The sequence below is a fragment of the Oenanthe melanoleuca genome, chromosome 1, assembly GCF_029582105.1.
Source record: "Oenanthe melanoleuca isolate GR-GAL-2019-014 chromosome 1, OMel1.0, whole genome shotgun sequence".
NCBI classification, from domain to species: domain Eukaryota; kingdom Metazoa; phylum Chordata; class Aves; order Passeriformes; family Muscicapidae; genus Oenanthe; species Oenanthe melanoleuca.
The window spans coordinates 92,582,006-92,605,081 of record NC_079333.1 but is presented as its reverse complement, the minus strand read 5'-3'; the positions used below and the strand labels follow the sequence as shown (position 1 = coordinate 92,605,081).

Sequence of the window (23,076 nt, the reverse complement as noted above, 5' to 3'; positions counted from 1 at the left end):
TGCTCCTGACGGCAGCGAGACAGGGACGGTTGCTGTTCCAAATGCCTATTTCTAGCAGACTGTTTAAAAATAACCTAAACTCTGTCATACCCTTGATGCCTTGCAAATACTGGAGAGACAGGAGTCACATGTCCTTGCTATGATTTTGCCTGTGCTCCTGCAGCTTAGGGAAACTGAGAAACGGCCATTCTGCAATTATGAAGATTTAATGCTTCCTTTGTGAAGGTGGCAAAAAACGCCAGCTGAAAAAATCAACCAGTATTCTTTTGAATGGTTTCCACCTTGGAATTAGTCATAAGTAGGATATTACAGAACTAATAATGTCAACTTGCTTTCAATACTAATTTAGAAAGTGCAAATGTTTGTTATGAAAAAAGGCAGATCAACATGTTTTAAGTGGAGCTACCCAAGAATTATGGGAATATTCAACTATGAGCTTCTGATACAACTGTCAACTTATCATGAGTGATAAGCACTTGGAAGAACCTATCTGCCATTCCTTACACTCTGCACCACTTTCAGGTTCTACCTATAACCCCTCTAGATCTTCAGTTTCCCAGAATTTCCCTCTTACCTTTTTTTGAAAATTCATTACATTAACCTAAATGACAGTTATCAAAAACCTATTTTTTTCATTAAATCATCAGGAATGTGGTAAATAAAAAAAAAAAAAAAATCAAGAAACATCTTTGACATACAGGAAAACCCTTTTTCTGTTTATGGCAAATTATTTTATTTTATAGAAGAAATACTTTCAAATAATACAAAAATGACACAATCATACAGAAATGTGACAAAAACAAGAGAGATGAATACTGAATATGATAACTCATTACCACATCAAGACAGAATTCATTATAGCAAGTCAGAATCACAGACCCACAAGATACACCGACGGCATCTCACAGCAGTCACAATTTAAAAACCCCCTGACAGAGAGACCACCGGACATTGCTGCTTGGTTAAGTCACAGAACAATTTAGGGTGGAAAGAAGGCTCCTACCCCAAATCTCTGCTCAAAGCAGGCCTAATGTGAGCAGGATGCTCTGGGCTATATTCAGCTAAGTCCTCATCCACACTATGGACAGAGTGCTCCACCTCTCTGGGCAGCCCCTCCCAGTACCTGACCAGCCTCACAAGGACATGGTGTTGCCTGTTCTTAATACGCAGCAAGCACTTCTGGTGTCACTGCATGGTGACTTTGGATAAACACTATTGTGTGACAGCCTCCCCTGGAAATGAAAAACAAAGTTCTGACTAACTGGTCTTTTAAAGTAACAAGCACTGAAAAGCTTGCTGGCCCTAGACTTTTACCCAAACACTACAAATTGCTCACATGGTTTGATTTTTATCTGCATAGTTTCTGAATAAGTCTAGTTGTGCCCAAAGGAACCCAATATACAGCCACCAAAACTTACTGGCAAAACAGCCTTCAGGATGAATAGCACAATAAATGCTAAATATACTTCAATTTCATATAAATTGCTATATGATCACAACACTTGATGCCTGTAATGACTATAGGCCATATTAGGAAACAGGAAATACTACCTTAAATGTCTGTGTTAATTAACATTTATGCTTAAAATCTTTTTTCCCCATTACTTTTTGCCTCAGCATGGATAAGTAAAAGTAATTCAATTTCTCTTCGAGGTTTTTCTGACCATTAACAAGGTAACAGTCTAAGTACTCGAAACTCACAAAGGAAACTTACTTACAGAATATTTGCAAATATTCTGACAGGTCTGTTTGGTTTTTGGCCCTTGTTGTTTTGATTTCCCGACACAGAAATATCTGGAACTAATTTGATCTTTAATTAAGAGACAACATGATCTTCCTTCAGGGATATTCCAGTAATTTGCAAAGTCAGTCTTGTGTTGGGCACCTCTCTTTGCAGGTAATGTATAATTAGAAAAATATGAGAAACTCTATTATAATAGCTTAGTAAAGAAGTATTTTTACATACTTGCAGGATGCAAGGACACAAAAACTGGCATTCTCGGGAATTTAGGGTGACAGTCTTTCATTAAAATGGATGGTTACAAATAAAATTATTTTTTACCAGATTTTAGCTGGTCCAACTAGCAGTCAAGAGAGCTGTACCTTCCAGAATTATACACCTTCCTCCTGGAAAGTGTCACTGTTCAACAAAACTTGCTTGTGGTAACCACAAAGCACATCCTTTAGGATGAACATGTGCTTAAGCACCCTTACTTAAAGCAGCTGCTTTCTGAAATCAGAACATGTGCTTTCCTGAATCAGATGAGAATCTGTAGAACTGTAGAAATTACTAAAATACTCCATTAGCAGGCTTTCCACACAGTTAGCTCACACTGCTCCTTTAATTCCCTTTTCATTAAACAGCAAAACAAAGACCTGTCACCCTTTTCCTTCCCCCGTTTAAACTGAGGATCTAGTTAAGAATATAAAGATACTTTAGACATAACAGAAATGAAAACAATCTATTAGTGCACAGTAAGAACATGCAAATGAATTCTGCAATGTTTAACATCACTTCTAATTAGTGTTAAACACATTGCAGGTGATAATATTTTGCTATAACACAGACAGTGCTAAAGAATACAATGTACATAATAAGCTACAGATAATAAAGCTGAAAAAAGTGACAATTTTAGAACATAGTATTTTCATTTCAGGTATCAGAAACAAAACCAGCTCAATGGTTCCATTCTACTGTATGACAAATACTGAGGAACAAAATTTCAGTCTTAAAATACATCTTAAAGTAGGTATTTTCCTTCAAGGAAAAAAGGCACTATAAATAAATTACACTACAGTGAATTTGCCTGAACTCACTTTGTTTCTGTCTTCCAGCCTTTAAGTCAAATAAAACAGCATAAAAACTGTACACGCTCTTAACAGGATAGTCGATCTTTTATAAAATAAGTTGTCTTCAGAGATGTCAGTTTCACAACAAGGAAAAACCAAGCCTTGTTGTAGTCGCTATTATAAAATATATATGTATATATATTTATATATATGTTTTTGTTTATGTTTACTTTTTTTAACTTTTTTTTATTTTTTACAAAACGTGTATATTAGCTTTTGCACAATTTTTTTTAAAGAAACTTGTCTAACCTAAGAACTTCATTAAAATAAAAGCGATAAATACTTCATGTTTACAATGCAACATGTCATACATCATCAGCTGGCAGAGGAGGTATGTTAATCCTTGGTCTTGTAAAAAATGCTATCTTCTCTCTGTGAAAAAAACAAAACAAAAAGGAAGTAAATAAAATTATTTACATTCCCCCTCCTCCTCACAAGAACAAGGTTTCTTTACTCCGGTTAATAGTTAGTATTTGTTATTTATGTACTAAACTGGTCTTTTATTTGAGTATGACAAACTTCCAAAAACTACTAAACCTCACTATATACTTCTAGCAACATTCCATTGAACACAATTAGTATTTTTGAAAACCTAGATGGAAGCTTTGCACAACTCACTGAACTTCAGTCATAGTCAATTGTAAAAAGGTTCCAAGGGACAAGTTCTGCAATGCAAAGTTCACCCTTGTACATTTTGCAAATAATGCCTACAAAAAAGAAGGGGGAAAAAAAGATGGCAACTCTGGTATCACAGTCCAAAGAAAAGGCTTCTTGAAAGAAAATTCCAGTATTACTGAGTAATTTTCAGGGAGAGTGTGTTACTAGCAATTTATATGTATTACATTAAACAGACTATTTATGCCCACAGGCTTGTATTGAAGAACTGACACATCATTTGGACTTCACAGCAACTAGGCTAAGTTGGAAAATCACCTAAGCTGTGTTTGCATTTGAAGTTTGTTTTTATTTAATGTCATGTATACTAGAATTGTAACACTGCAATTTTACTTTAGCTATGACTCTCTGCAGAACAAAGCATTCAAAGAGAACTCATATCCAAACCCAGATACAGTTTAAAATTACTGGTTAATTACTTCTGATTAAAATCAAAAGACACACAAAATTTAAGCTAAATGTTTCAGAAAGCTTTAATCTGACTAATGAATTGTTGCTATGCTATTTCAGTATGCATTACTCCTTACCTAAAAGTCTGCACCTGAATAGGTTCTTTCTGATTTTGCCCACGCAACTGGTATATTTCTTTTGATGCTTTCTTTAGCATCTTTTCAGCTGCTTGCTCTTGGTGATGTTCAAATTTGGTCTGTCTGGTCTGAAAACAAGAATATAATGCTTAAAATGGACATGTGAATAAATAAAACACAAGAATATTTACAGTGAAAGAATGGATATTTTTCCCCTCTCATCACAGCAAAACCACACAAGTACATTGAAATAGCTCATCATCAAAGAACTATAAATGCAAAAGACTGAGTTGTTTCATTTATTAATGCTCTTCAGAAAGACATGTAGTAAATTAACAAAATTTACTGCACACAGTTCTGTCAAACAAAATCTTACTATAAATTTAGGCTCAGTTTTTGTCTCTGAAAAGCCAATGACAATTTTGCCTGTTGTGCAGTTTTGTCACCTTTTTCTACAACTTCTTTCTCTAAGAACAGGAAAAAAAAAATCGCATGCTTAGGGAACATTCCAAACACTTGTAAAAGAATAAATATCAAATCACCAAAATTTTTTTAAAATACCAAAAGAAATAAAATTATTAAAGTTCCAATAACAAATACCTAAACAAAAACAAATGAACAACAAATCAACAGAAATCCAAAACAAAACAAAAAGTGCCAGTGGTAAACAGTGCCATTCTCTAAAAACTGTCCTCAAATAAATACACAGTTTGGTAATAATCAGTGTAATAATTTTTACTGTGCTAACTTAAAGAATATAAAAGAAACATTCACTGTACAAACAAACATTTAGATACCTTATCAAAATGAAGACATTTTGAAAGAAGTTTCTGAACAAACTGAGTGCTTATGTCCTATTACCATACCTGCCTTTCTGCTTCCTTCAACAAGTTTCGGAATCGCTCATCCCGAACCACCCAGTGGGGTAAATCTGTCTGCCCTCTGAGCTGGGCATCTTCCAGACGCTGTCTCAACTCTCTCAAAACACATATCTCCTCATTCAGCTGTCTCTGTCGAGTTCTGGATGCCTGGAGATCCAGCTCCAGGTCTAAGGATGTCCTTGCCATAAGTTCAGCCAAAGATGATCTGCAGGACTGTTGTGTTGTTAGGATTCAAATAAAATGCACAATATATTACTCTCAACATAGTTTACTGGTCTCTCTTTAGCTCTATACATCACACATTTGCTTTACTTACTTCACACACAAAGTTTTATCTACATGAAGTTTTGGAGATTATTTACATCCCCCAGGAAAGGCTAGATAATGTATGGCACAGAGAACACCTACAGCAAAGTTTTACAGTTATTATTTTCTACTACCTCCTATTACAGTTTCCTTTCAACTTACAAATACCTAATTAAGTTTATGGACTAAAATTCCATGTTATGATGATAATAAAATAGATGCAATAAGAAAAACTCAATGATATCATGACATCAGAAAAATACTGTACTGAGCAAGACTCCTCTAAAAGGGCTTCATTCAAGGGTTTCATTCTGGTTTCAGATACATTCTGAACCAAACCAAGAGGCATGGCTGTCAACCTGCCTACTCCAGCAAGGCATTAACTTCTGCTGATGAGACTACATTTTATGTAATTTATACACAGCATTAATACCTCATCAGCCCTTCTCTGTCCACTTGTTTGACAGCATAAGGGCTGGCATGGGGGGAAAAGGAGAGCTTAACCTATTCATTCCTGAATCCTCGGGTCTCAAATGCTATTATTATTTGTTAGGCTGTATGGGAGGGGAGATGCATGTCTTAATGTGACATTCACACATATTTCTCTGAATCTGCACCCTGCATCACAAATTAGATTTGAAAGATTTGTCAAACTTTACATCTAAATCAATATAAATTCAGCTCCCATTAAACTAATTTTCATCTGCCAAACTTTTTGCCCCTACTTTAACATTATTCACAACTTTATTTAACTTCTTTATGTCTACCTTTTAGCTTAAAAAGTCCAAACCAAACTGAAAACATGCACCCCACCCCAACTGCATTGCAGAAGTTTTGTACAATTCCTAAATAGATCAGAATGCACCTGCAGACAGGTCTTAAATCTCTTAAGTATAGAAGTACCACTGTTCTAGCAACTTAATGAAAGCTGAAGATCATTTTCCTAGGCATACCTGCTTATACCGCAGAGTCCGCCTCTCCAAGGTATTCCTGACAAAAGGAGACTTCCTTGGCAGGGTTGAACTGTCACTGTCACTGCGATACAGCTGGTTAGAAAAGATATTGAAAAGAAAGGTTGCTTGCAAGATCATTTTCATTAAGAAATTTAGGTTGTTTGGGTTTTTTCCTTTGAGATTTATTTTTTTAAAATGCACTGAAACTATCTTGTTTTAAGCAACTGATTTTTTTCAGTTATTTATACACATTTATATACAATACTGTCCATAAGGTAGTTAAAAACTATCAATGTTTTACAGGTAAGTTTCACCAACCATTCTACTAACTATCCAAAAAATCTAACCTAAAAAAGAAGAGGGAGAGAGGACTCAAAAGCAATAGTATTTAATCCTAAAACATTTACTGTCATGGGTACAAACAATACAGTCTCCCACTTCTTCCCTGCTTTTAAATTAAGTAAGTGCAGGTTAAGTGAATACAGAATTTAAAAATAATTTCCTGAATTTTCAAAGCTCTCAGAAGCTTATGAAAAGAGTGCAATCAAAGCTATGATAATATGTCACCAATACTGCAAAACCAATATCCATGTATTGATCTGCAATACCATGAGCCAACTGCTTATAAGTCTTCTGCCACTGAAAGCAGCAAACAAAAAATGTGACCTTGAAAACTGCTGTGCTGGTCCTCAATTACTTGCACCAGTGCACCCAGGAATCCTATTTCCCACAGTAACAGGCACCTTATGACTGATATTCTTGACAGCAATCAAAGTTGTATGAATACTAAGATTAAACATTCAGTGCCCTTTTTCAAACTTCTATGTATGTGAACATTAAACACAGCTTCTAAGCTAACTGCTTACACAGCTCATTAGATAGCACTGTAAAATCAACCACCCTCACCTAACATCTAAGGTTGCCAGGGAAAAGAGCTTAGTATCTAATTTATCACAGATTCTTAAATTTCATATTAAATCCACCCAAGTAAGAACTTGTAAGAAGAGTCAGTGAAGCTCTTCCCCACTGCATTGTTTAAGTTCAATTAAAGACTATTCATTAGTATTAAAAAATAATACATGTTTCTTATAGTGAAATTATCAAAAATGTATAATATACTTGTGTGTGGTATTCCCCCTCCTCCTCTGCAAGGTTTACTCACTCTGCAAACATATTGACTTCGTGCTCCAGGCGAAAAGGTCTGGGAACGAACAATTGTGCTACTGCGAACAAAAGCAGAACCCCGTGGCCTGCGGCTGCTTCTCTCTTTTGGCAGAATAGCAACTTCTTCAGGAAACAGATCCTCAGTGTTGGTTTCCTTATCCACCTACAATTTCAACAAAGGAATTTTTTTTATTTCTTCCTTATTTTCTCTCTCCTAGCAAAGACAATCAGACATTTCAACAATATTGAGAGTAAACAACTGCCCTTCTAGCTAGATTCAAATTTTAATGAGCACTGAGAGGATGTATCACCTCACTTTTGTAAAAGTTTTAAAACTGGGTCATTCAAAATTGTGCAATTACCTTCAGAACTTTTTCTTGGAGCAGTAACAATTATATGATGCAGTTATATCACAGCTGCAGAGTACAAAGACTGCATTCAGGATTGGCAACGGGGCATTACCCAAACTACCACCTGATTTCCAGCCTCAACAGAAGAAAACTGAGTCTCCTTTCAATAAGCACAGTGACTCTGCAGCAAGTAACCACCTTAAAACTAGAGAAACTTAAATGAAGACAAGGAAGAAAAAAGAACTGAAAGACTGTTCACACAATTATACAAGAACACGAAAATATTCAGAAAGACAGAAAACATAGGCTACTCTAGCAAAGCTTCCAAACTTTTAGAAAACTCACTCCTCCATAATGATCTTCCCTAAAGGCAACACAAACAGCTTATGTTCCTGTAATTCAATGGAAGTCTGCTGATTTCAGCTTATGTAGGATTATTTTCAGTGTCTTATATCTGGACTACAAAAGATTTTAAATACATCAGTTTCAGCACAATTATTCCATGTTATTGTAATACTGAAACAGTAAGGCAATTCCTAAAATTTCTTTCTTCACAATTCCTTTCAAAATTCTCACAAAAATAAGAGCACTGGAATTTGATCATGATCCTTTTCTGTTAAAATTTCAGGTAAATGCAGAAATTGATACAAGTGCCTATTTACAGATCAGATAAAGGCCAGAGTAAAAATAGTTTGCCTTTTGATATAAGAACCAAATTCTGTTCAGAAGTAGGTAGTAAAAAACAAAAAAAAACCACAGCCCTAAAGAGTGAACTTCTACCAACTCAATAACCATACAGCTGTCATGAATTCAGTGCTCATACAGGGTTGCCAAAGTCATTGCTGAGTCTTTTCTCTCCTGGCCAATTCAGACTCCAGGCACAGCAGTAGCTCACTGTGCAGGCAGGGTGGCAGTTTTCATGCTGCAGTGTCTTCTCTCATTACCTTTAGTGGTGGAGGCTGCATTTTTCCAGAACTGTACTGGCCTGCTTGAGTTGCAAACATGTGTCCAGCTAATGGATCCCCGCAGAATGGCTCTGGATAAGGAGGACTAGTCTGGGTGCAATTACTGCATCCACTGTCAACAGATTCTGCTTGCCAGCTCCTAAAGTCAGAACATCACAATAATTTTGCAGGTGTCAAAAAACCCCAGGCAATTATACATTACATTTATGTATTACATTATCTAAGCCAGTTTATAATTTTAGAGTATTATTTCTCCAATAAATATACAGTATTTTCAACTGGAGAATATAGCACACTTCCATTTCTGCAAATGCAAATAAGCAAATAAGCATTGAAAAAAATTCACCTTCCCTAATTTTCTTGAGGCTTGTGTTCTGGTCTTTATAACAACGGTAAGAAAGCAATAACAAACAGAACAAAAAAACTCACGTAACAAACCAGGAATATCATTAGGAATGAAATTGCAACCCTAACCCACCACCAATTTTACTTACTTTTTCTTAATACAGGGCTGTTGCAAACTCATTACAGTTGCCTCCCTAGCAAGGTTTCTGTGTGATAGAATGTTTTCCCACTCCCTAAATTCAACCATTCAAATAAGGTTTCCTTCTGTTTGCAGATCATTACGTAACAGAATTTCATACTTGTAGCACTAACAGGGAGCAAATCTCAGAATAAAAACCTACTGTTTTTCCTGCTTTATTTCAGCCTATACTCACAGTGTAAATATTTTGAGGAAGTATTAGTTATTATGTTTGATGAGGTATTTAAACAATTTTTACCTTTCTGATATGGCTTCTGCCTGATCTTCCTTTCTTTCCATCTCCAAGATTTCCTCCTCTGTGTACTCCAGTTTCACTCTCTCTTCTGCCAGCTCTCTCTCAACTGCTTCCAGCTGGGCAGTGGTCCTAGCTAACAGGGCTGTCACTGCATCCTGAAAGGTAAATTAGACTTCAATTAAAACTGTTTGAACAAATCAATGTACTTACTTGTGTATTATTTAAAGAAAAAACAACAACAAAGCCATCATATGTTCCTTAAAAAACAGAACCAAAAAACCAAACCACAGCAAAAAAAAACTGCCTTGAATCTTATCAAAATATGTGGTGCTCAATTTGTCACAGAACTTGGGCAGATTTTACTTGACTGTGGAGCATCATCCAGCAAGTTAGGTCAAAAGAAACCTCTGGAGGTCACCTAGTCTGATGTGCTGCCCAAAGCAAACAAGCCAAGTCAGGTTGTCCAGAGCCCAACAAAGGGCTGAAAATATCTCCAAGGATGGAAACCTTTCTTGACAACATCTTCAAGTGCAGTGGCAGAAATTTTTAGTGTGTTTCAGCTGGACTGGAAACATGCATACAAATATATACAGGCTACTATTTTAAGCACCTGCCCAGACATGATCTAGTTTTCAAGTAGTCTTTTAAAATTTAGTTCTTGCCCCAAAAGCTAAATTAAGTTATCAGTTCCTGTGATAACTCAAAAACCTGCACCCAAAGTAAGATCATAATCACCCTGCCAGTCAAATAAAGGAAACAAATCACTTTTTTAGAGCCATACTGTTTTAACTGTAGTTACATTTCCAGAAGACTGAGGAATACTGTCTTCACACTGGTTTTTGGTCTTTGCTCTCTGGGGCTCGGAACCAGTGAAGATCTGAACAGGGTACCAGTGAAGCTGCATCTCACCAGAACTCTCTGCATCAGTCAGGTTTATCTGAGCAATTCCCTATAAAAACAAAAAGCATTGACCACAGTAAGATATATATACTCTGCAGGATAGACACCCTCTCATTTAAACAGTATTTTACTTACAGTGTAAAATTCCCACTTCACCAAACATTACTGTCTCTCAAAAAGAGACAGTTTTGTTCTTTTGTTTTATGATTTCTAAGATTCTGAATTTCTTGCCTCTTCTTTACTAGCAGGAAGAATCAGAGTAGATAGTAATTTTTTTAAAGTTGAAAAATAAAATTTGTGTGACTGATGTAGAAGTAATTTACACTTGAAAGCTATTAATATTTTATTTTTAAAACCTTCCCCACTACATATCTGATTTCTATATTTGCATAAATTAGTATCACTTTAACAATACTTTAATTTGAGGGGGTTTTGAGATAACTGTATTCTGATATCCTTCCATTTTCTGGCCCTCAGAGGCATCTTCCAAATGGAAATAAAAATGTTGCGTAATCTGATTTTTTTTCTTTTTTTTTTTTTTTATTTTTTTTATTTGTATCATAAAGTAGTCAAATGGGCTATACAGCAAATTTTTCTACTTTCCAGGCCATCCTTTCATCTCCCAAATTCAGGTAAAAATATTTTAATGGAGGCTTCTCACTAAAAGTATTTCAAACTTAGAAATAGCCCTACTCCATCAGAGAGAGCTCATGTAAGAAATTTCTCAGTGGTGCTCACCTATATGAAAAACAGCTGTGAACAAATCCATGCTGCCTGTTTTACTTATTTGGGCTTTTTTTAATCAGTTTACTAGCTGGGCCCACCAATAGCTTTGTATCAGTCAGCCTTTAAATACTGCTTTTTTTTTCCCTGGCTCTCTCTGCAACCTGTTTTCTTTTGTATCACTGGAAAAGTCCTGTAAAATGGCTTTCATCTCTCATAAATCAAATAACTGTATACAATGATTCTAACAACAAAGGCAGTAGGAAATGTAGACAGAATGTGCATTCAATTTTAAGCAGGTAAAGAAACAGTTAATTAGAAAACAATAATTTAAAAAATCATTGCATTGTTTTTCCAAGACAAATGTTCCCTGGAGTTCTGTTTAAACAGGTGCATAGAGGACAATGTAGAAAAGTTTTTGAGACTAACAAAATAATGTGACATGGGGATACAGCATGTTACTGAAAGTCAATTCATGTCACTGTATAAGAGGCTACAGAGATGCCTTTTCTTTTTTCTGTATAACATACATGTCTTAATTATCTACTTGCTCTGATGCAGTGGAAGATATAAAAGTGTATCAAATACATTTCTGCATCAGAGCTGGAAAATGTTTAAGACACACTGAGTTTAGTTTAGGAGGTAGAGAGTAAAACTGTTTTCTGCCAGCAATATTGGAAGAAGCATAGGCTAAATCTTAAGACACCTGGCACTGCCCTATCCACTGCTTTTATTAGGCAGCTAAGCAAGTCTGCCAGAGAAGCTGCCTCTCTACAAAGGGAATCCATAATTCCTGAGTGATTGAATGCATCAAACTCAAGTAAGAATTGTCAGTGCTGAAAGGACTAATTAAGATTATGTCCATCTCAAGATTTGGAGCTTACTCAAAAGGATGAAGAAACCAAGGTGGGTTTGCTAGAGGTATATCACATGCCTGCTCTGATGAATTTGTTAACAACTTGGATGACAGAACAGTAAAAGTATTTATGGATATCTCTGTGATGTCTGACAGATATGTCTCTTTATGAGAAAACAATCAGGATTTTAAAATCATGCTAAAAATGTGACACGGATGTTCAGAAATTAAAACAAAAATTGCAAAGAAAAAAGTTACACTCAGGAAGAAATCAAAAAATTAAGACACAGGGAATAATTCGTCAGGGCTGAAAAGATGTGAAATAGAGAGTAAAGCAAGGTGCTTGCAAGAAAAGCATTCATATTTCTTTTATGTTTTAACATGAACAATATATGCTAATCATGGAAAATAACAATTCCCTTATCTCAGCATTGACAAGGCCACCAGGGAAGAAATAAGCCAATTTAAGACAGAAAAAGATCTTTCAGTCATGCAAGACAGAAGAGTAAAAGGTTGAGGAAATGGAAAGACCATCACCACAAGCGTAGTATATTTATTTCTTTATAACTAAGCTATTTCCCAGAAATTTTTTTTCCCCCTGTTAGGTACAAGTATTTATATAAATTAGGATAAACTCCAGTCTGGCTTTTGCACTTAGGAAAATATTATACTGGCATAACCTAATTGAAAAGAAGAATTTGAGAAATACATGCATTATTATAGATGAGAAAAAATGTAATCTCAGTGGAAGACATCTTGAAAGACAGAGGCCTTGTAGACAGGCACCATCATAGCAGTTCCAAAGAGGGGTAGGCAGGTAGTAAATGATTTCTTGATTTCAGAAAATGCTCATTCTGAAATTACAGCTGAAGAGAACAATGATCATAATGTTTAAATACTTCAATGCACCTATATTAAGAAACTGGCATTGTTTTTCTATTTTAGAGTAGTATTGCTAAATTACCTTAAACTATGCTACCAATTACTGCTGATAAAGATACTTCTGACACAACCAAATTACGACCATGAAAGAGAAAAAAAAATCCCTACCAAGATAACCTGAAGGCCTTTTTTTTTTTTGGCAACTCAATAACAGCAGTTAGAATAAAAGCACCCTAAACTTAGATGCACTTGTTTCAATAGAAAGATACTTTACACTTAAATAGCTATTTAGATTCCCAGAGGAACAGGATATACCAGTATAAAGCATGTTACACCATTACATCCAGCCTGTTCTTGAGATGCTTTCTCTTTAATTACATTGTAGACAAAACTTCCTACTGAAGACAAGACCTCGGGTCCATTTCTATCAACATTAAGACCCCTGTTTATATGAGATGCTACTTAGATTTAAAGGTGGATTAACAAACACACATTCTTGACCAGATTTGCTCAAGTAAACTCCTCTTATCCACAGCCCAGCATGACAGTGAGATGCCTATACTTCTTAACTTCTTTGATAGGCTTAAAATTTTTTTTCACTAATCCATTTCAAACCCCCTACTGCAAAGACAGCCCACTCACTTCAAAATAGCCAGGACATCAGCCCCAAGGCAGATTTAATTATGCATATTTGTATTTGATGATAGCTAAATGAAGCTAACATTTAACACACCTGAAGTTAGCACATGATACCTCAACCATTTTGAAGTAAACAGATTCTTCACACAGGCATTATAGTGTCACGCATAAACCTAAGTCTTGAGCAAACTGTAATCTAAAAGTTGCAGATGAAGTTTTTTTCAAAATCTTGCCTCTTTATTTATAGAACTACATTTATATATATGAAAAAATGGACACATTAACAGGTAACTCTATTGGAATTTCTTATGGAAAAATTAGTCTTTACGTTCTCTTTTTAATCTTAAAAAAGAATTCTTCAGGTAACTTTAGTTTCTCATATCAAATGATTTTTAAGAAACAGAATCACATACCAATAGTTCTTCTTGTTGCTGATGATCAACTGAGCAGATATACAGCTGCAGTGATTTTAATTTCAAAGCACTTGAGTGCACAGGGATTCGGAACACTTCATTAAATATTAACGGAGTTTGGAATTCCAAAGCTCTCGAGCAGTAAGTGGTTGGTGTGCCTGACTCAAGCGGTGGCAAATAAACTCTCACATGACTGGGAACACAAAAGAGACAAATAGCACAATTCAGAAAAAGAAAGCAATTTTGCATTTCTCAAAACCAAGCTGTGTAAAAACATCAGTGTAACTTCTATATTAAGAATCTGCCTTGAGATCTCCTCATCACCAGAACTTACTTTGCATTCTAACACAGATCTGCAAAGCTGATCTCAAAAGGCTGTATTTTTTTAACTACAACTTTTTTTTTTTCATCTTGGTGATTAAGCAGAGGAACCAAGTGGCACTTGAGCTGCCCTGAGGTATCCAAGACATCTAAAATGAGCTAGCAATTATAAGAGGATCTATGGGAGAGCTACACAGAGCCTCCCTCTGAGCAGCAGCAGCTGGAGGCCAGGTGCTATGCTGTGCTATTTCAAATGGAAACACATGCCTGTGTTTAGGCAATTGAATTGTCCCCAAGTGTCACCAATGCATTTCTTCCTTCCACTCCCCAAGTAACCTTTTTCCCTTCTTAAAAAATTAAGAAATTCAGATGGCAAAATAAATCTGCAGTCACTGCATGTATCTACAGTCTCAAAAGACAAATTTAATTATGTGGTACTATATAATGTAAGATTCCAAGCCAGAAACAAAATCAACAACCATTTTCATCTGACAGCAAAAGCAGCAGAGCTACTTAGAGAATTGTTTCCATATTCTCCCTGACTGCTTGCCAAGCCCCTGCAATATCCTATTCCTTTCCTCATGCCAGCAGTTTCATGCAACTGTGTTGTGACCCAGATTAGAAAATTTATCTGGGTTAAAAAGGTAAACTGGCTAAAAACCCAAAAAGGCTTCAGGATTAGAAAACCCTGTTCCAGCTCAGAGGTTCACTCAAGTTGACTACATGGCTACAGGAGCTCTTAGCTACCACCAAAGAGGGGCTCACACTGGCAGGCAAATAAATGGTTAGAGGACAATTGGAAGAGCTCCTTATGGTGGAACTGCAGCTGGACCTCCACACTGGACTGTGGAGCATCACCTAAACAGATTCTCGTGCTGTAAGAAGGCAGAGAAGCAGCTCCTTTGCTCACTGGCTGCCACAGGCAAACTTCCCCCAGCACCTGATTCATTCAGTGGACAGTTGCACAGAGGAGTTTATTAAACTTGATAAAAGTTTCTTCTGCTTTTTGGTAATAGAAGCTTACTTTTTGACTACACCGATCAATTCATCTTGCAGCAATGCAATTTCTTGATTCCAGCAAAGGCAGGGTTGAGAAGGATGAAGAACAGAACTGCATTTTGAATAATTTAGATGCCTAGTTGCCTTGACAACCATGTCCAACAAACCCTCTGGACTAATCTTTTAACTAATCTTTTACTTTGATGACACTACTTTACTACCTTCTTCAGATGATGCTTATTTCTTTTTCTGGTAACAAGGCTACATGGCTGAGTAATACACAATATTCACATTTTTCCCTATCATGTGCCCTTGCATTCTCACTGAAACAGAGCAAGAAAACCAGCAGGAACATACTGACCTACATGAACAATTTCCACTTCAGTTTTGCAGAGTTAGCATGGTGAAGTTCTCAACAAAGAACAATTCACGCAGGGAGATGTATTTCAATTGAAAACCTCCCACCAAATGACTTACTTTACAATACAATAATGTTATCATACCTCCATTTTCCAGTTTACAAAAAACCTCTCCCAGAGATAAAGATCAACAGTGCTGATCAATATGACAAATTTCTTTAAAATATGCTAAGATACATATCTCTAGATAAAACAGTGTTTTATGGCAACACTGATTATTTAAGAAATATTTATTAGAATAAACTAAGCTATGTTCTACATGTGATACAAAATTTGAAAAAAGTAGCACAAGCTGACAGAGGTTAAAAAATTCAATCTTTTGTATTGATTGTCAGCTAGTACTTGTGTTAATATTAACTTCAGAAAGTCTTTCAAGGATACTCAAGGAGAGCTGTACAGGCCACAAAATCTGCAGATCCTTTGATGCTGTTTGCATGTTTTCTGGTGTGCCTTTCTTTCTTAAAGGTAAAATGCAAGGTATGTCTCTTACTGATTAATAAAGATGTTTTCATAGGAACTGAGAAAAATACACTAAGCTTACTCTGGAATATCACAGATATTTTTGAACAGATTTTCCTCTGCATAATAAACTTCAAAGAACACTGAGAGTACATTTGTTACCTGAACATTGTGACGTAAGTTTTATAAGAGGGATACTTTTTTGTATCCCTTTTTATATGTGACCATAAAACTAACCCTTTACTCATGGAAATTAAGACATACCATCTTCCCGAGAAATGGCTTAATTTTGAATGAAACCAAATAAATCTACAATATATATCTGCAGCATAAAACAACCAGACTCTGGGTGAAATTTAAGCTTACATTTTGCAGTTTTCTTTAACAACTAGACTAGTAAAGTTCTTCAGTTGTAATACATGGACTAGCAGACACTCACTTCCATTGTCATGCCTGGAAAATAAATTTTCTGTGTTAGTCAACAATCGTTGATACTTTGGTTAAGAAATAAAGATGAAAACTAAACAGATGTAAATAATGCAAAAGCATATTTTGTTGAATTTCTTGCACAAGTCAGTTTCAATCAAAAGCATGAACTACACTAACAAAGTTAATGGAACTAAGTGAATTAAACATTATTCAGCTTTAAAATAATAACTGACCTTCCTATGCCTTTTAACAGCAAACAGGTTTTATCAAATACATTCCTTACTTTAAACGGTTACACCATATGCATTCATACGTGTGTATGTGTAACAACATATCAGTTATATTAGACAAATCCATCTGCATTATTTTCATTGAAAACAAATTTTAAAATTTTACTCTTTCACATCGGTGCGAATTTTTAAATGCCACTAAAAAACCTGGCTGATATTTTAAAAAATTCCAATCCTAGGAATTAGTTTCCAAGGAGCAGAGAGAATTCTGGAGGGCTAAGATGATATATCCTGTCTTGCATGACAATAATCTGCCCTTCCCCAGGCTATTCCCACTGCCAACAATATATTCCATAGGCACAAAGATACATTGTACAGCTGGGACTGAACTGTATTTGTGTCTCTTCACCTGTGATTTTCCTAAGGTAATCCTCCTTTATCTAGCATAAAAAGATCTTGCTTACATAGACATATCCCTATAGCCATACCCTCAATTAATGGCCCAGACAATGAAAAGAAATGCTACTGAAAGAGGGAATGAAGGCCCTTTTATCAGTCACCACTGAAAAGACTCTGAATGGACTTTGCTTAAGGCATATCCCCAACACAAAGTGGCACATGACTGGTAAAATCGTTACATCCACTGAACTTTGGCTGTCAGTCAAAAATTTCTTTAAAATACCCACTGTGATTCAGTTTATTAAAAAGTTAAAAATCATAAGCAAGAAAAGCAGTGAGCAATTCATGTAGAGTTGATAGGGAGAAAGAGGAGTAATTACTCACAGAAATCCAACATGTATTTGTGGTTCTTCATTACTGGCAGCATCACCATAAACAGGTTCTTCCAGATCTTCATTCCTGCAGGAAGAGAAAGTACTGTAAACTACATAGTGACCTAAGATGCTAAATGATGAACCAAAATTTGAAGAGAAAGTACTGTAAACTACATAGTGACCTAAGATGCTAAATGATGAACCAAAATTTATTCTACGATTTGTGGATATAAGGAATTATTTGGCACTACTGGAGGGACTGGTCATGTAGAAGGAATTGAGACATCTATATAAAAACATACAGTAATAGTATTCACAATTGCAAAATTTGAGGGTTTAGAATTACTCTTTCAAGATATTTAGGTTATTTTAATATTTATTTTATCTTCCAGTCTCTTTAGTATTCTCCAAACCTTATATTCTTCCCAGCTACTGCTTCCTGTATTAAAACAATTGTATTAAGTAACAAGTCCTTCTACATCCTTCAATCACTTGGTGAATCTACATATTTTTAGACTTTTGGCAGTTCATGTGATTCTTCTTTGCAGTTATACTTTCATCACATGATACTCAGAATTCTAAGTCCTGCTCTGTATAATTTTATTTTGTTATAGATTGTTAAAATAAAATTACTGGTTTATGACTAACAGTATGAGAAAACTATCTTTCAAGGGAGATATGATGTTAAAATGTCAAAGAATAAAGCAAAAGGGACTTGGCATTTGAAGATGACAGTGGACTGCATTAAAAAGCTTCTTTCCTTTAAAACATGCAATCTAGTAGATTTATGTTACTAATAACTAGCAATTGGAAAGCCTACACATAAATTCACAACTAATTCTTTTGGGCCATGTGGCAGAACAGGAATATTTCCAGCTTACTATGCATTTATACACCTGACCTTTTGCTTAAAGCTTCAAACACGCCACTGTCACTAGCCAGTGAATGATCTGAGAGACATGCTGAAACTCGCCTGGCTCTCCTCTCCGATCTTCTCCCACTGTCTCCTCGCAGAGTTACAGCTGCCATGGAGAAAAAAAGAGAGAACATCAGCTCAAGGTAACTTCTTCAAAATTAAACAAGAAACATGTATTGTATCAAAGCTAGCAGCAAAACAACACAAAGGCAGTTCTCTGATTTTTCTTCTAACTTAAAGTTAAAAGCCTAGAATAGGATTGACCAAAGATTTTCTGTGGGAGAATTAAGGAAGGAAGTTTGTGGCTAATTGCTCTGTGACAAGACTAAGTATAAACCAATTGCATTGTTAGTAAATGCTTTTCTGGTAGAGTAATTCCTTCCTAAAGGAAGACTTACATTAATTCACATATGTACACATGATATCCTAAGCTTTTCAGATTTACCTACTGAATATACAATAGGTTGAAAACAAAAACAGAGACTAATTCTTTTTTAAAGCTATCAGATAACACAATGTGAGGTTTTGTTCTCATTTGTTTCCTAATACAAAGTCTCAAAGCATACTGTTTATACCACCACATAATAGCAGCTTTTATTTACAGTCTGAGAGGCATTATCAAAAAGAACCAGTGTTTTCCAGCTCACTCAGACCACTGTTTTCTTCAAATTCTTGGCGAATTACTTTGAAAACTGACTGGGGGAAGAAGGAAGCAATATTCAACCTCCTCTGTCACTCTTACCTGAATCACCAACCACACAATAAATAGCAACTCAGCAATCACCCTCATGTTGCAAGCGTACCAACAAAATTATGTTATACACTGGATTTTGCATAGACAAGTAGGAATAGCAGCTACCAATCCTTTAAAGTACATGCACAAGCAGCAATGTTCAAGAACTGCATAGGAAAGGCTTCAACACTTCAACAATAGCTCCTGACTTGAGGTTGTTTTTCTTTGAGTCCTAGAGAAAAACCACTAAACAGACTTGTAAAGCAGTTTCTTCACTGTGCAGGGAAAAACTTTTACCCTCTTTTGCTTAAGGTTCAATGACTGTCTCAAAGTAGGAAAGCAATGGCAAAGAGAAGGCACTTTGAAAGTGGGGAAAGCATTTTATTTGCTTCTGCTCATGCTTACAAACTTAAGACAGCATGGAAGCATTGGCAGTTTCAGCAGAGTGACAGTAGCACAATGCATGGGAGACAAGCACCAGCTGACATTTACAGCTTACAGCCCCAGCTAGGGATGAAGCATGTCTTACTCAAAGTAAGACATGTTAACTTGTTAAGTTGCACACTATTATAAGGCATCCAAATTTATTTCTGACACCTACTTAGTAGGTTTCCTTCCACAGAATACCAGTCACAGCCTTCAGAACCCAGCTGAGGTACAGTGAGCCACCCCCCTGCATGGTACCCACCTCACCTCCCACCCAAGCACTACCAGGAGAGGACATCAGGACAGAAGGACCTGATAAAAGTCTTCCAGATTAAAACAACCACACTGCTGCTATCAACAGAAAGCTAATCTTAGCCAGAGCCTTAACTCACTGTGGGACTGGTAGTGAAGGTGAAGCAAGCCCAGCAGGTTCTGTGCCAGCCCAAGATACATTCCTGTTACCAGGCTACTAACAGCACAATGTTACCAAAGGTGTTACAAAAATCACCCAGTCCTCTTTGGAGCAAAAAATTCCTGTATATCAGCAGAGTTCTCTGTCCTTTGGATTCATAAGTAGGCCCACGGACCTCTCCTCCACATTCAATGGAGGATTTAGTCAGCTTTAGGTATGCAGGAAATTTATTTGCTGGCTAGGAACAGCCCAATCTGCACCTGTCTCTCCACCCAAAGAAAGACCAACCATTCCTCTTAATCTCCAGTTACAGCATCCCACCTTTCTTGTACATCACACATTGTACTGTGCCACTCATGACATCCTCACCACAAAAAAGAGCTGAGTTCATGTGAGCACACAGTAAGCAAACATCAGTATTTGAACCATGCTCTCCTCTGTCACACTTGTATGAAAGTTGTGGTTTTGTGGGTTGTTTTGTTCGGCCTTTTTTCTTTGCTTGGTTGGTTTGGTTTTTTCCTCTTTTCTCTTCTTCTTTTTTTTTTTTTTTTTTTTTTTTAGAGGACTTTTGATTTGGTAAGCCTACCCCATTGTCTAGTATTTATGGAGAATATTCTGTCACTGGTGTTTATGAAGAATCAAAACTACCAATCTGTGGAGACATCTACATATTAAAGTTTCTTAAAAATTTTACATCGCTGGAAAAAGGCTGAACTTCACAAAAGTGTATATTCTTTTTAAAAGTGCTTCTATAATTTCTGTACTAATTTCAACAAGTTACACTAGGATGAGTTCTTTTCATAAATAAGCCCTTGGCTCACCCCCTATGTGACTACTTTGTATAAATTTTCAGAGGGAAGATCTTGTGGGCTCTGTCCTTGGGAAGCTCATGTTCCCAGTCTGGCTGGAAGGAAAAGCTGGTCTCAAGCACCAATACAGTAAAATGAAAACCTGACACATTACAACAATGTTGTAACTTGACAATGATTTGCTCACTATCTGCAGGCCATGGAAGCATTTGATAACTTCTGGACAATCACAGCAAATTCGGGAGAGATGCAAACACTTGACTTGGGGGGGTAAAAAATTAGCAGGAAAAATTGGTCAATATCAAAGACACAACAAATTTTGGTTTAAGTTTAGCACAGGTTACAGCCTTTGCAATGCTGGAAGCTATGAAATTGTTTAAAAATTGCGGTTCCAAGACAGACCATTGACTTAAATTTTCTTATGTAAATAACAAAATCAGCAAACAAGATATATTATTTTCCAGAACTACTGAGTGCCAAAGCTTTAGAAATATAAGACAGCCCTGAATGAAAGAACACTCTTGTTGTCATTAGTTGAAAAAAGTGAACTTCAAAGGAAATTCTGCTGTCCAAACTTTCATTTGCTAAAAAATCACATAAATCAATCTAAAGCATGTTTCACAAGCATAGATAACTACAAATACTGCATGTCAGCTCAAAATGCACTAATAAAAGAGTAGAACACTCTCATAAAAACTAATCAGAGACAAAAACATACTTTACCTACCATAATGCTGTCAGGCATTACTATTACATAATAAAGCTGAAGGTCAAAGAACACTTTCCCCAGGAGTTTAACTGCAGCTGTGAATGTGTTGCTTAGTTAACACAGCAAAAAATTAAGTATGTCATAATGATTAAACAGATACAGCAAAATGTCAAACAAAACCAAATGTAGCAGAATCTCCTGTTTCTTCTCATGCAACTCCCAAAAAACTCCCAAAACAAAACAACCCACCCCAAAACAAAACAATCAACACATCACACAGAAAAACACACAATAAGAAATTTCAGGTTCACTTACAGTGAATTTTTCTGTTGTGCCGCATGAGAAACAAGACAAAAAGTATACAGTGATCACTCTTTAGATCTCTGATAATATTTTATAAACAAGAGATTATTTAGGCACTAAAAGAAATCTAGTATTTTAAAGATTTGGTATAAATAAGAGATGGTGAAGATATTCAAGCCCAATATTTTGTTAACGCTTCCTCCCACTCCCATCTTTATAAATATGATGGATTTAACTTTTCAAGTATATTCCTGCCATTCACACATGGAAACTTATTTCACAATGTGACCCTGTGACAGATGCAGAAAAATAAAACAGCAGATCAGCAACTGAACATCAAAATTGCAGTTCCTGGAGAACCCCTTGAACTTGCCCAAGTGCTGCATCAGTGCAAAGTTCACAGTTTATTTAGAGTTACCTTCCCATTCCCCATTATTTGCAAATTACCAAAACTACTTGATGCTTTGCCTAGTGACCTCCTGTTTTTGCAGCATAGCATTCTGCTGCCAGGCCATCGGGTGGCAGCAGCAAGGCACTGCATGGTACCTCGGAGAAACCCAAAACTCCCAGCATCTGCGAGCTCCCAGCTCTGGCATACAAGCTGGATCCTCCATCCAATTCTTCCAGGAAAAGAGTACAAAACCAAAATACTTTCAAAACTTCCAACTTCTACTTGCAAACAACTGCATTACAATTCCCAACCACCAGCTAGTGAGTGTGGAACTCAAAGTAGGCAAAAATCAGAAAGGTTAAATTTTTTTAAGTAATTGTTTCCAAATGCAAATATTAAAACCAAAAAAGTCTCAAAAGAAAGCAGTCTGGCTACCTTTCAACCATACATTCTTCCGCAAAAAATAACACAAAATACTGTGTTCTACATGGAGGAAAGCTATAACCTCTGGACCAGGACCCTGCAGCACTGACAGCAGATTAAGCACAGAGGTTTTCAGACAAATGTCAAATGTGCAAAAACACAACAGAGAACTGAGAAAAAAAAAATCAAAGCAGGAAGCTGCCCTTCATCCTGTTGCTGCCTAGGCCCCCACACTAGGCCTTCACTTCTAGGAAACACATACAAACTATAAATGAACTACTTAGATATTTTCACTTACCACAATGGCTGAAGACATGCTGTGGTCTGATTTGAGGTTTAAAGAAAGCCTCAGGAAGCCTCTTCACAGCACTACTTTAAGCACAAGTTTTCATGCTGGTCTCTGGAATTCTGTTTATTTTGGTCTGAAAGCTACAATATGGGTACTAGAAATGTTTACAGCT

General features: G+C 36.2%; 1 protein-coding gene across 3 annotated transcripts in view; it reads right to left on the bottom strand.

The window, feature by feature from the left end:
* Positions 1 to 706: 706 nt before the first annotated feature.
* Positions 707 to 23,076, bottom strand: part of WWC3 (WWC family member 3) — a 97,731-nt gene continuing 75,361 nt past the window's right edge. Inside the window, exons 12-23 of one of the 3 annotated variants that reach the window (XM_056489317.1) lie at positions 18,395 to 18,515; positions 17,504 to 17,578; positions 16,428 to 16,514; positions 13,864 to 14,056; positions 10,232 to 10,399; positions 9,454 to 9,605; positions 8,651 to 8,810; positions 7,355 to 7,519; positions 6,193 to 6,285; positions 4,919 to 5,146; positions 4,053 to 4,180; positions 707 to 3,222 (exon numbers count right to left, since the gene is read on the bottom strand). In XM_056489317.1, coding sequence (XP_056345292.1) covers positions 3,156 to 3,222; positions 4,053 to 4,180; positions 4,919 to 5,146; positions 6,193 to 6,285; positions 7,355 to 7,519; positions 8,651 to 8,810; positions 9,454 to 9,605; positions 10,232 to 10,399; positions 13,864 to 14,056; positions 16,428 to 16,514; positions 17,504 to 17,578; positions 18,395 to 18,515 — 1,637 coding nt within the window. In that variant the 3' untranslated portion in view covers positions 707 to 3,155. The remainder of the gene's footprint in view (positions 3,223 to 4,052; positions 4,181 to 4,918; positions 5,147 to 6,192; positions 6,286 to 7,354; positions 7,520 to 8,650; positions 8,811 to 9,453; positions 9,606 to 10,231; positions 10,400 to 13,863; positions 14,057 to 16,427; positions 16,515 to 17,503; positions 17,579 to 18,394; positions 18,516 to 23,076) is intronic. The other 2 variants (XM_056489307.1, XM_056489300.1) reach the window with 2 other exon arrangements.